At 42.3% G+C, this 14,603-nt stretch overlaps 1 protein-coding gene across 5 annotated transcripts in view; it reads left to right on the top strand.

Moving 5' to 3' along the window:
- Positions 1-14,603, top strand: part of dpp7 (dipeptidyl-peptidase 7) — a 97,904-nt gene that overhangs the window by 58,736 nt on the left and 24,565 nt on the right. The window contains exon 10 of one of the 5 annotated variants that reach the window (XM_061277693.1): positions 11,728-14,367. The exons of 3 other annotated variants lie outside the window; for them this stretch is intronic. In XM_061277693.1, coding sequence (XP_061133677.1) covers positions 11,728-12,000 — 273 coding nt within the window. In that variant the 3' untranslated portion in view covers positions 12,001-14,367. Of the gene's footprint in view, positions 1-9,037; positions 9,221-11,727; positions 14,368-14,603 lie in introns of those variants that run through there. One more of the 5 variants, XM_061277698.1, reaches the window with a different exon arrangement.

Here is a 14,603-nt window from a genome sequence, read left to right as displayed (position 1 = left end):
AAAGGATTAAAACTGTCTTCACTTTAAAAATAATTGAACGGATTTAAAGAATGACTATGATAGGGAAATAAAGACATTTTAAAGTTGTAATTACCGCATATAAAACCATGCTCGACATACCGGTTTTTTCCATGTATAATGCGCCCCCATGTATAATACGCACCCTAAAAATGGCATGTTGCTGCTGGAAAAAAGCCTGTACCCATGTATAATACGCACCCAGATTTTGACTCCTACTTAAGTCCGTGAACGTAAAATTATTTCAGAAAAAAGATCATCTTTAGGAACAACCGGATGTTCTGCCGGTCAGTATCACTGCGCATGCGCTAGCATACTCAATAGCGAAGAAATGTTTCGGATTTGTGTAGGGTACATTGTGACAGCAAATGAGCAGGTGATCTAGCAAGCGTCTGATACAAGAGCATTGTGTTCGTATGGAGTGTGTTTGAAGTGAACAGCAGAGAAGAAAGCACATCTGTATTGGCGGCCTCCGTATGATATCCGGATTTAAAAAAAAAAAAAAAAAAGGAAATTTGAGAAAAAAAAAATTCTTTTTTTTTGTACCCATGTATAATGCGCACCCCAGATTTTAGGACAATTAGCTAAATTTTGCGCATTATACATGGAAAAAAACGGTAGTTAATACGAATAATCGATACCGAATTAAGGCTCAAGAAGAGATTTAATGAATAAGCAAGAAAAAGAATTGCAAGTTGAAAAAAACTAAATAAATAACAAAACTCACCCACACAGAACAAGAGAGGGGACTAAAGGTCTAAAATCCTATTTGGTTGAACAAGTCGAGTGATCTCCTTTGTTCCAAAATCCGAATTCTGTTTAAAAAAGAGGAAAGGTCTGGCCATGAGGAGAAAGTAAAAGTGGCGACTTCCCCTTTCTGCCCGGAGCGGCTTTCTCCCCTGCTTTCCTCGAAGCTTAAAATTTGACAAAGTCCAATTCGAAGACTCTGGAAATTCACTTTAGTAGTTTTTGGTTCAATCTCAAAAATAATGCAAAATCCATCTTCGTTCTTTTACTCCAGGCAGCGTCACGGCCATCGCCCTGACTAGGAAGAAGCGCGCCCGCTCTGTGTCCGGGCAACCTATTTATAGGCTTCTGGCATTACCTCATCGGAATTACATCATCGGCACGTGAGGTGGCCTTCCTGGAAGTTTCTGGAAGTTTCGAGAATGTTCCTTAGCTGATGCCTGTCCAGGCCAGCTGGAAACCACAGGTTGTCTTGGCAACCTTGCTTCAAGCAGCAATCACCGGAAACAGATGTTTCCTGTTTTGCTCGTTCTTTACATTTAGTATTGGCCCTTAAGTCTCCTCTCAACTTGATGCATTCAGGTATGGATGGAACACCAATGTTAAATACAGGTTGGACAAAACATTGCAACATGAATCACATATATCTTGTCTAATAAAGATCAATCTCAACACATAATAGTACTTAACACAATAATGGGTTCCTCCAACTTAAACACATATATTGACATTGCTCAAGCTGTTGCATCTTAAAATTATGGCATAGCAAATTCATATTCCAAAATTGTGCGTTGCTACGTGTTTGAACAGGTCGTGTCCTCCCAATTGCTAACTATTTAATTTATTAGATTTGTTAATTTCCATCAGGTCACCCCTATGTCAAGCTTTAACACCATCTCCTGGTGAAATTTTGAACTACTACATGTTTTGGGATAGCCAATGTGCCTGGGCCAAATTCACTACCTAATTTTACACCATCTCGTACCAGCATGTCACTTGACAGACCGTTAATATGTTGGTGCAAACCAGACTATTTTGTAAGGTGGAAGGAGATCGAGACCTCTATAACAGAAGGTTTTCCGGTTCAGGCAGCATTAGGGGACATGGGTCTGGCCAATAATTTGAGGAATTTAGGTAACCCATGAGTCTCTTGTTCAATTGAACTTTGGAGTGAATGGGTGCTAGGGCACCGCCTGAATCAGGGCGCTAAGGTACTGAGATGATGCATATGCGATCCTGATTTTGTCCTTGCTATATTTGATGCAAGGGTTAAGAGATGATAATCTCAGGGCCGAACAGCATACTGTGCCTTTATTGACAAGAGAGTCATGAATAGTTTCCGAAACCTATAGATGCATTTTAAATTGATCGCGGATAATTGGTTCCAAAAAACACCCGCGATAAGTGAAATCCGCGAACTAGGGTCACCCGCTCATCTGTAAATTTTTTGTGTGTCAATAAATGTATATGAAACCATTTAAGTGCATATTTTCTTATTAGAACATTAAATAATTGTTTCAAACATGTAAATAATACATTCATAGTATAAATAACACACAGAAAATGTATGAATATTGAAAATATAAATACCGTATTTTTTGGACTAAAAGTCGCTCCGGAGTACAAGTCGCATCAGCCATAAAATGCACAATAAAGAGGAAAAAAAACATAAGTTGCACTGGAGTTTAAGTCGCATTTTGGGGGAAATTTATTTGACAAAATCCAACACCAAGAACAGACATTAACCAGCAACAGGCTAAACGATACGGTATGCTAACGAGGAGCTGATGTAACATGAACAGTTATTCAAATAACTATAACATAAATAACACGTTTATCAAACCATCTGTGTCACTCGAAATCATTAAATCCATTGATCGAATTCGTCGTCCTTTCTGTAAACGCCGCGTGTGCGGCGCGCCTCTGACGTCGGACTCGTCGTCAGTTGCAGTTCAATTTATTCCAAAGGCCCATCCATTTTCTGAACCGCTTAGTCCCCACGGTGGTCGCGGGCGTGCTGGGCATTAGGCGGGGGACACCCTGAACCGGTTGCTAGCCAATCACAGAGACAAACAACCATTTGCACTCGCACTCACACCTAGGGACAATTTGGAGTCTTCAATTGGCCTACCAAGCATGTTTTTGGGATGTGGGAGGAAACCGGAGTGCCCGGAGAAAACCCACGCGGGCCCGGGGAGAACATGCAAACTCCACACAGGGAGGGCCAGAGGTGGAATAGAACCCGCACCCTCCTAACTGTGAGGCGGACGTGCTACCCAGTGTTCCACCGAGCCGCTCCAAAGGCCCATATAGTAACAATATATAAACTATATATCAAATAACAATAATATAAACAACAATTTTATCGAACCATCCGTGTCACTCCAAATCATTAAATCCATCGGATTAATCCATCTGCTGTCACTTAAAAAAAAAAAAAAAACACAGCTGTTGACTCCGAAACGAGGTGCGCCGCTGACATAAGACTAGATATATCAAATAAATGTAATATAGTAAACAACAATTTTATCAAACCATCCGTGTCACTCAAAGTCATTAAATCCATCGGAATATTCATCCTCTGTGTCAATAAAAAAAACAAAAAAAAACAGCTGTTAACTCCGGACCTACGTGCGCCGCTGACGTCAGCCTCGTCATCAGTTGCGACTCCAATTATTCCACAGATCTACGTATATAACTATACTATTGATATATTCAAGATGGCGGCGCGTGCACACGCAGCGACCTCTCTCTGTCTCGCCCGAACGGTGTTTTGTTCGTTTAAGGAGTGTTTGTCCGACAGTTTGTGTTCGTCTCGTCGTACTGAGTCGTGCTACATTTACAACAGGCAGGTTCTGCTCGACATCGGCGAAAGCGAGTTTTGTGGCGTTCTGGACTTTGAAGCGGGGACACAATCTCTCGGGACCTGAAATGGACCGGCCACATAGACTCTGTCCGGAAGAAGGCCCAGCAGAGGCTGTACTTCCTGAGACAGCTCAAGAAGTTCAACCTGCTGCGAGAGCTTCTGAAGACCTTCTACACTGCCATCATCCAGTCTGTCCTCTGCACCTCCATCACTGTCTGGTTTGGATCGGCCTCCAAACAAGACAAGCACAGACTGCAACGGACAATCAGGACTGCAGAAAAGATCATTGGAATCAACCTCCCATCTATCCAAGACTTGTACCTGTCCAGGACCAGGAAACGTGCAAGGAACATCTCTACAAACCCTTCTTACCCAGGTTGCAGTCTGTTTGCCATTGTAAAACGGGGAAAATCGCAAGGAGGTGTAATATGCGTCTACATCCGTGACGAATGGTGCCGGGACTCTGTAGTGGTATGCAAGCACTGCTCGCCACTGGCGGAGTTTGTGATCATTAAGTCCTTTTTACCTGCCAAGGGAATTGACCGCGATTCTGCTTCCAACATCAAAGGCGACAGGATCGCGGCTCTTAGTGAACTGCACCAGGCTGTCAGTGAACAACAGACGGCGCACCCTGACGGTTTCACCATCTTTGCTGGGGATTTTAACCATGCTAACCTGAAGTCTGTTTTTCCGAGGCTTCACCAGCATGTTAATTTTCCAACACGTGGCGACAGCTTCCTGGACCTGGTCTACTCTTCACATGAAAGAGCTTTCAAAGCCGCCCCCTTCCCCCATCTTGGACTTTCTGACTATATCACTGCTTTTGCCCGCATTCAGACAAATGGTGAAAGTATCCAGGCCAATTCGCAAGCAGGTTAGAGTGTGGCCTGAGGGTGCCTCTGATGCGCTTCGAGACTGCTTTGGCTCTACTGACTGGGAAATGTTTAAGCATTTGCAACGATCGAACGGACATAGAGGAGTATACTGACTCTGTTTCCTCTTACATCGCGCAATGCATTGATGATGTGACCCACTCGAAATACATCGTCACTCGGGCTAACTGGAAGCCATGGCTGACAGGGGCTGTCCTAAGGCTGCTAAGGGCCAGAGACAAAGCCTTCAGAGCGGGGGATGAGGCTGGCTTGAGGACAGCGAGGGCCGACCTGTCCCGTGGCATCAAGGAGGCTAAAAAGGGCGTTCTCTTGCAAGATCACCGCCCACTTCAAGGACAGCAAGGACGCACGGAGCCTTTGGCAGGGCATTCAGAGCATCACGGACTACAAGCCCGCGCCGCAGAGCTGTGAGGGCGACATCCGTCTCCTCAACGATCTCAACCGCTTCTTTGCTCGCTTCGACGCTCAGAACAGCACTTGCCCGCTGAAGACCCCTCCCCCTCCACAAGAGCAGCCCCTGTGCCTCTCTGCCGATAGCGTGAGGAGGGCGCTTGTCGCTATTAACACCCGTAAAGCGGCGGGCCCTGACAACATCCCAGGTCGAGCGCTGAAGGACTGCGCTGGGGAGCTGACGGGTGTCTTCATGGACATCTTTAGCATTTCCCCGCAGAAGGCCATCGTCCTCTTATTTATTGTGTTATTTGTTTATTTATTATTTATTCATCACTTTTATTAGTCATTGTTTGTGGCTTCTTGTTTTTATTTTGTGTTTACTTTTATGTATATCGTGTACTATGTCTTGTCACCGTGGGATAGTGGAAACATAATTTCGATTTCTTTGTGTGTCTTGGCATGTGAAGAGATTGACAATAAAGCAGACTTTGACTTTTGACTTTGATATTGTAGCATTACCAAATTACCAGCCAAGACGTGGGTTTGGTAACCGGCTCTTTATTTCACAAAAAAAGAGCAACATATGTGTGTGTGCTCCAAGCAAGCGCCCTTGCTCGCTCTTCTCGTCACCCTCCTGCTGCCTTCACGGCCTCGCTAGACAATTGAAAACTACTGAAGTCTAACAACATACACGTTGCTACTTTAAATAAACTACCGTTTTTTTCCGTGTATAGTGCGCAAAATTTAACTAATTTATTGTCCTAAAATCTGGGGTGCGCATTATACATGGGTACAAAAAAAAAAAAAAAATGTTTTTTTTTTTTTTTTTAAGTCCCAATGATCGTCACACACGCAGGGAGGCAATGGGTCCCATTTTTATAGTCTTTGGTATGGTCTTAACTAGACTGGATGTATTTTTTTTTGTTGGCGTTGATTTCTCCGACTGCCCGTAAACGCACCACCGCGCTCCGTGCGCGCACGGGAAAGACGCGTGCAGACGTGAAAAAGGCGGCTCTGTATGGGAGAGACGTTGAAGAGGAATAAAAACACCCTTGGAAACCAAAACTTGCCCCTCGTCGTGACTCGGAGCCGCAACAAATGTTTCGGATTTGTGTAGGGTACATTGTGACAGACAGCAAACGAGCAGGTGATCGAGCAAGCGTCTGATACGAGAGCATTGCGGTCGCATGGAGCGTGTTTGAAGTGAACAGCAGAGAAGAAAGGAACAAGGCAAAGTGTTGTGAAATAAAATGCACAGAACGGCTGCGCAAGACACGTCAGCTATATAAAGAGCGAGAGTTGTTTTCTTCCTATTAGTTTCAATTCACAGTTTAATTAGCAGTTTCAATCAGCAAATAACAAAATGCGTATTACAGGTAATATTTTATTTCACAACACTGCCTTGTTCCTTTGGTCTCTGCTGTTCATCCTAAAACACAAAGGCGCTCTTTAAGCAATGCGACAGTGAGCGCCCGGCGCGCTGCGGTTGCGCGACCGCACCAAATTAAGCTCCCTGCGCAGTGCGCACTGAGGTCCACTTAAATTTTAGAAAGTACATCAGGACTTTAAAAATATCTTCTAAATTTCAGCGACGGCTCTGTCACAATAATGCGACCAGCGCGGTGCAGTTGGGCGGTCGGCGGCGCGCTACGGTTGAGCGTTCTCTCTCGCACTCTCTCGCTCTCTCTCGCTCTCGCACACACGCGCACACACGCACACGCGCACACACGCAAACCGGATATTATACGGAGGCCGCCATTACAGATGCGCAGAACGGATGCGCAAGACACGTCAGCTATATAAAGAGCGAGAGTTCAGTTCTCTACCTAAATCCGTATTACAGGTAATATTTTATTTCACAACACTTTGCCTTGTTCCTTTCTTCTCTGCTGTTCACTTCAAACACGCTCCATGCGACCGCAATGCTCTCGTATCAGACGCTTGCTCGATCACCTGCTCGTTTGCTGTCTGTCACAATGTACCCTACACAAATCCAAAACATTTGTTGCGGCTCCGAGTCACGACGAGGGGCAAGTTTTGGTTTCCAAGGGTGTTTTTATTCCTCTTCAACGTCTCTCCCATACAGAGCCGCCTTTTTCACGTCCGCACGCGTCTTTCCCGTGCGCGCACGGAGCGCGGTGGTGCGTTTACGGGCAGTCGGAGAAATCAACGCCAACAAAAAAAAATACATCCAGCCTAGTTAAGACCATACCAAAGACTATAAAAATGGGACCCATTGCCTCCCTGCGTGTGTGACGATCATTGGGACTTAAAAAAATAAAAAAATAAAAATAAAAAGAATTCATAAAAATTGGGTGCGTATTATACATGGGTACAGGCTTTTTTCCAGCATCAGCATGCCATTTTTAGGGTGCGTATTATACATGGGGGCGCACTATACACGGAAAAAAACGGTATATTCAAGATTCAAGAATTTTTATTCGCCATGTTTGAGCATGCCAAACAAGGAATTTGACTTCGGTACATCACAGCCTCTGTTCAACATTTAGGTGACTAACAACACTCAGGACATGTGCGAGAATCGAAAATTATTCTCAAACATCCCCTGATCTTAAACTCCCAGGAGGGCAAGGAAGAACTCAAAACTCCAACTAGGGGAAATGAGAAACCTTGAGAAGAGACCACAGATGGGAGGATCCCTCTTCTAGGATGACCAAGCTGCAATGGATGTAGAGTGGACACATAGTACACATAATACAGACAATTCAAGAAAGGCGTGGAGCGCAGGATGTTATTGCACAGCAATGACTCTGAGACTCCCTAGAGTGGTGTAAATTCATCAGAGCGACAGCCTGGAGGAAGAAACTATCTCTGTGTCTGCTGGTTTTGGCGTACAGGACTCTATAACGCCGTCCGTAGGGGAATAGTTTGAACAGACTGCAACCTGGGTGAGAAGGGTCTGTAGAGATGTTACTTGCACGTTTCCTGGTCCTGGATAGATGGGAGGTTGATTCCAATTATCTTTTCTGCAGTTCTGATTGCCCGTTGCAGTCTGTGCTTGTCTTGTTTGGAGGCCGATCATATAGGTCAAATAACTATAACATAAATAACAAGTTTATTGAACCATCTGTGTCACTCCAAATCATCAAACCTCCTGACTCCGGAAGTCGGTGAATGGAACTCATTGTCAATGAGGCCTCAATTATTCTACAGCCATAGTGCGCCTTCATTCGGTTAAAGTGAAAATAACATGTGAAGAGATCAACTATACTAGTAAGTAAGCAATGTGTTAATGATCAAGTAAAAATGTGTGAATAATTTCACATATAAGTCGCTCCTGAGTATAAGTCCCCACCCAAACTATGAAAAAAACCGCGACTTATAGTCCGAAAAATATTATACGTGTGTGCGTGTAACATGTTAACAAGAAGTACTGGGCAGGCTAACGAGTTAGCGGAAATATGCTAATTCATGATCGTGCTAACACGCAAAAACGGACCTCTACAGGAATGTAAACCGACAGCAATACTACATTGTCCTAAATGTTAGACATATGTGATCGTTCATTTCTCTTGTTAGGAGACTGTCAGGTCTAAGTACGATCAGACATTAAATCACACGCTGGAACGAAGAGGAGAAGACAACCAGAACAGGTTTACCTGCGAGGAAAACAATAGAGAAAGGAACCTCAGTTACAATCTCCATCAATTCTGAGTCCTTACTCCACGTGCCCCTCTTTTTAATGTTTTGGTTTCCCTGGTTACAGAGGCGTTGCTACACTAAAGAGAGGGGAGATTGTGGCTGTAGCAACGCTAATTAGCTAAGGAATGTAGTGTGGTGTGAATTAGCACTTCATTGTCGGCCCGTGACCCCCGCAGAGTTTGTCCTCTTTCCTCAACTAGCTGTCTTACCCCATGGTTGGTTGACTCGTCCTCAACTGTGATCAGATAACTTGAATCACGTTGATTGCCACTTTCCCGTGGAACAATGCAACTAAACCTTTGCTAACTTTATCTACTTGGTAAATTAACACACAATAATAATACCGTTTTTTTTCGTGTATAATGCGCAAAATTTAACTAATTTATTGTCCTAGAATCTGGGGTGCGCATTATACATGGGTAAAATTTTTTATTTTATTTTTTTTTTTTTTTTTTAGGAAAATCATGGTACAACAAAACCAACAACAGGACTGACCGAAAAAGACGTGGAAAAAAAAGACAGGGTGACATTACCAAAGACAGGAACAGAAACCAAACAGACATCATGAGAGTAACGCATGCAATGATCCGACGGTGAGCGAGGGGCAGACAGGACTTAAATACAAAACACGTTACATTGATTGAGGTGACACAGGAAGGGAGGGGCGACGCAAACAGAAACTATGGCAACCTAGACACATAGCAAAACTGGGGACGAGACATGACAAATCTCCCTCGAAATAAAACTTGAAATCACCTTTCTTCTTGTTTGTTGTCAATCGCGCATCGCATTCAGCCATCCTGCCCAACACACTTAGTCAGTAAAATTCATAATTGACGACACATCGTTTGATGCGATGGTGCAATCCTTGATGGTGTGTTATTGTCAAATATTGTTTGTCTTCTAATCTCCATCGCGGACCGGACGTCATTCTGAGGCAATATCACTGCGCATGCGCACTATGGATCCGATGCGCAGAACGGATGCGCAAGACACGTCAGCTATATAAATAGCGAGAGTTCAGGTTTCTTCCTGTTAGTTTCAATTCACAGTTTAATTAGCAGTTTCAATCAGCAAATAACAAAATGCGTATTACAGGTAATATTTTATTTCACAACACTTTGCCTTGTTCCTTTCGTCTCTGCTGTTCACTTCAAACACGGTCCATACGAACGCAATGCTCTCGTATCAGACGCTTGCTTGATCACTTGCTCGTTTGCTGTCACAATGTACCCTACACAAATCCGAAACATTTGTTGCGGCTCCGAGTCACAACGAGGGGCAAGTTTTGGTTTCCAATGGTGTTTTTAGTCCTCTTCAACTCTCTTTTTCACATGTCCGCACGCTTTTTTCACATGACCGCACTGATCGCGGTGGTGCCTTTATGGGCAGTTGGAGAAATCAACGCCAACAAAGAAAAATACATCCAGCCTAGTTAAGACCATACCAAAGACTATAAAAATGGGACCCATTGCCTCCCTGCGTGTGTGACGATCATTGGGACTTAAAAAAAAATAAAAATAATAATAATAATTGAGTGCGTATTATACATGGGTAAAGGCTTTTTTTCCAGCATCAACATGCCATTTTTAGAGTGCGTATTATACATGGGTAAAGGCTTTTTTTCCAGCATCAACATGCCATTTTTAGAGTGCGTATTATACATGGGGGCGCATTATACACGGACAAAAACGGTATGTTTTTAAAACAGCTTTTATTATTGTAACATTTTTATACAACAAGGTACAAGTATACATACTGTAAATTTGTTTTTAGAACTCTTTTATTATTATTATAACAATTTTTCTATAACAAGGTACAACACTGTAAATATGTTTTTAGAACTCTTGTTATAACAATTTTTATAAAAAGGTACAGGTGTACACACTGCAATTGTGTGGGCACGCCTGCCTTCTACTGGCGTGTGGGCAACTTTCGTGCCATAATTCCCCAAATTAGAAGTTTTATTTTGAATTTAAATATTTTTTTAATTTGGAAAAAAATCTGCGATGTAGTGAAACCGCAATAAACGAACCACAATGTAGCAAGGGATTACTGTATTGGGATTTTTGTAGATGCTTATCAAGGGTAGTAACCAAGAAAACAATTTAAAAGGGATATAATTGTCTACAGATGTGGTCCCCAACCACCGGGCCGCGGACCAGTACCGGTCCGTGGGTCACTTGGTACCGGGCCGCCAAGCCGCACGGGAATTATTATTTTTTTATTGACAATCAATTAATTCAGGTCAAGACGCTCGTCCCGGTCACGTGACATGTTTCCCCAGTTGAGCACGCGAAGCTAGCAAAAATGAGTAAGAATTTATTTCGAAAAATATAAAAGAAATGCCGATTCTCTCCCAATTACATCCGTCGGTTCAGATCAAGATGCTCGTCTCGGTCACGTGACATGTCACCTTAGTCGAGTCCGCGAAGCAAGCAAAAGTGACCAAGACAGAGATGTTTGGAAAGCTATTTCGGAAAGGGAAAAAAGCCCAATGAGGAGACGGAAGAAGAAGAGGCTACGACTTCTAAGAAAAGGAAAGCTGCATTTAAAAGAACATTTCTGGAGTCCTACTCAAAATACGGATTTATTGCCACAGGTGACTTTGACGCGCCAAGCCCACTCTGCATAATATGTGGCGACAGGTTAGCTAACGAGGCAATAAAGCCTTCAAAACTGCTTCGGCACATCCTGCATATAAAGACAGAACTTAACCATTTCGAGTGTCATTGTCTCATTGAGCTCAGTGCTCCCACTAATTCAACGTAATGGTGAATTTTGGTTTTATGTCCTTTATACTTGTTTTTGTGCCAGTCATATCATTTTATCTCATCATGCTTATATATTTATTATAAATGTATTATTAATTCATCTAAATATATTATTTATTTATATAAAGGCCGGGCCGCAAAAATATTTCTGACACGTAAACGGTCCGTGGCGCAAAAAAGGTTGGGGACCACTGGTCTACAGAAAGGGGACACAGAGTATATCAAGCAAAGATAGGACCGAGAAGTAAACGTGTCTTTTTCTGGAGAAGGTTGGCAAAAGTTGTCCCTGATGCAATGGAAGACTTCTCCATTGGATGTATGGCGAGAGTTTTGTTGGAAAACCCTGGTGAGATTTTTTCTCACACCTTCACAGAAGAGACATTGGACTACCTCAGCAGCTTGTTGGAGTCAATGTGGACACCAAGAGGAGAATCACTTGTGTTCTGGTCCGTTCTGGGTGGAGGTTCATAAGATATTACAAAAGGTGATCCACAGGGATATTCCTTTCAAATTAGAATTTGTGTGTTTTGGTGCTTTTGAATTGGAAAATGTATCTTCACAGGATAAATATGTATTCTTGATATTGAGCGCTGCAGCCAGGAAAGCCATAACAAGAAAATGGCTGAAAATTGACAGCCAACTGTAAATGAATGGATAGACATTGTCAATGGGATATTTAAAATGGAAAGAGTAACATTTGCGCTAAGACTTCAGAAGCATATGTTCTTCAAAAAAATGGGAGAAGTGGCTGCAATACGTATGTCAAGTATTAGACTGTCATTTATATAATTCTAGTTTTTGCACTTAATTTTCATTATATGGACTATTTGTACACCCCAAAGGTTTATTGTTCTGAATGTTGAAAGTTTGAACTTCAGTGGTATGCAAGAAAATAAGACCCGTATCAACCTGAATTTGTTGATGTTGATGAATACAGTCAAAGTGATATTTGTGACATGTAAGAGCAGATGGGTTGCATATGCACTGTTGGTTTGGATCTGTAAAAATGGAATAAAAAGAGAATTTAAAAAAACTGTACTGTAAGAGAGAGACATTCACTATTAGTCACTAAGCTAAGTATGTTGGTCAACTCAGAGGTACAAATAAAAGCTGAAAAGAACAAATGATTGAAATATTGACTTACCTTCTTGGCCACGTTCGAGAAAAAATTGGCTTTGTTGTTTTGCTGTCATGCATCCACCTTGTAACGCAAAATTAGCAGGTTGTATCATTCAGAAGTCTGGAAGTACAGTCCGTCTCAAGTTTTAAACATGCAGAAATTGACTAAATTCTTTTGGTTGAACTATCAGGTCTAAAATAGTCACTAATTAGGTGGACTGAGGAAAACAAAAAGGTACAAGATGGTGCACATGAAGACATCACAAAAAATCAAACATACAATACATAGTACATGACCTGTGACCTCTCCCACTTTGCATTTGAGTAAATACAACAAATCTGGCAATGTGATGCACATTGAATCTGTTCTGTGATAGACTAAAAAAAGAATGTTATTAATAGCTATTCTTTATTGTAAGTCAGGCATGTCAAACATACGGCCCGCGGGCCGGACCCGGCCCGTTGGATGATTTGATCCGGCCTGTCATAAATTTCTGAGTATGTCAAAAAAAGAAGCGAGTCACTAGCTCATTTCTATCAAAAGTTATGATTCTTTAAAATAAATACAACTCAAATGCTCCCTCCGGCCGCTAGAGGGCAGTAAATGGGTAAAAGAGCTCACGTCCACCATGCGGCACTGACACGAGTTAGTACCAGGAAATAAACATTCGCTGGTTAAGCAGAGGTGTAGTACTCAAGCGCTTCTTTGAGCTACGAGGCAAAATTGTGGGAGACGCAGCTATCCAGCGGTGGCACCACGCACTTCTCATGTCTCACAGCTGTGCGTCCGAAGGCACCGGATCGTCCCGATTTGGATAAATATAAAGACAACATAACAGATTTGCTGCGAGAGTTTGAGCGGAGGTTTCAGGTTTTCAGTGAACTTGAGAACAAGTTCGGCTTTTTTCGCTCGCCATTTACAGTGAAGCCTTCTGGTGTGCCAGCTGACATTCAGCTCGAGCTTATTGACTTGCAGTGCGATTCCGCTATGAAGGATACATTTGGGTCCGTGGGATTGGATACGTTTTATCAGTATCTTGTGCCAGGTTACCCCAAATTAACAGCCATGGCTGCAAAGGTTCTCTCCATGTTTGAGACTACTTATCTTTGTGAACAGGTGTTCTCCGTGATGAACAATAATAAAACAAAGCAGCGCTCAAAGTTAACAAATGAACACTTGAATGACATTGTTAAATGTGCTGCTACTCAGGATTTGACACCTGATATCGACGCACTTGTAAAAGCAAAAAATGCCAAGTTTCAGGAGCCAGCAGCAGCAAGTAGACTGCAGGAGTGCAGTGAGAGAGAAAAAAGTGTGATGACACGACATTTGTTTGCACTCATGAATAGAAATCATTAAAAATAAGATTAATCTGGTTTCATATTAAAGACAATTAATATTGTGCAGTATATTCTCAGCTTCAGTAGGCCCAGCCTAGTAGTTTGAGCTGATGTAGTCTAATCTTATTGCCCATGCACTGCTAAAACCTTTATTTTGTAATTTTATTTATTATTATTTCAAAGCAGTATGACAATTCAGGCAAAACATTTTTTTTTTATAGCTCCCACTTGAGTTTGTTTAGTGTGGTGAGTTGGTTCAGGTGTAAAACTGCATTCACTCAACTGTTAAAATAAACCAGTTGTTAACACATTCAATGCCAAACATGAAAATCATTTTTTTTCTCCATTGTTTGTGAATAAATGTGTTATGCTTAGAAAAGATCCCTTGTCATCCGTGATTATAATATGTAGGGTAGGCTACAAATGTAGGCTGAATGATAAAGCATAGTACTGAAAAACAAAGCTAAATAGTTGGAGTTGACATTCTTTTACTGATCCGGCCCACCTGAGAAAAGAAACTCTGGATCCGGCCCCAGAGCCAAACTAAGTTTGACATGCCTGTTGTAAGTGATCTTTCTTTTTTTATATATTTTGTTTTTCTTTATTGTTAATAACATGGGGGGAGCGCGAAATGTTTTCTTCTCCCTAGGGAGGCATCACAGAAAATTATTGAGAAGCACTGCCTTAAGTGAATCGTTATGTCCCTAAGATCAGCTGATACTGGGTGACACCTGGACCTTCTCCATCTATTCATCTTGTAGTTCTACTGATCATCCTTTCATTCACACA

The sequence above is a fragment of the Syngnathus typhle genome, linkage group LG5 (assembly GCF_033458585.1).
Source record: "Syngnathus typhle isolate RoL2023-S1 ecotype Sweden linkage group LG5, RoL_Styp_1.0, whole genome shotgun sequence".
Lineage (NCBI taxonomy): Eukaryota > Metazoa > Chordata > Actinopteri > Syngnathiformes > Syngnathidae > Syngnathus > Syngnathus typhle.
Note: the sequence above shows the minus strand (reverse complement) of the source record. Positions and strands in the feature narration are given on the sequence as shown.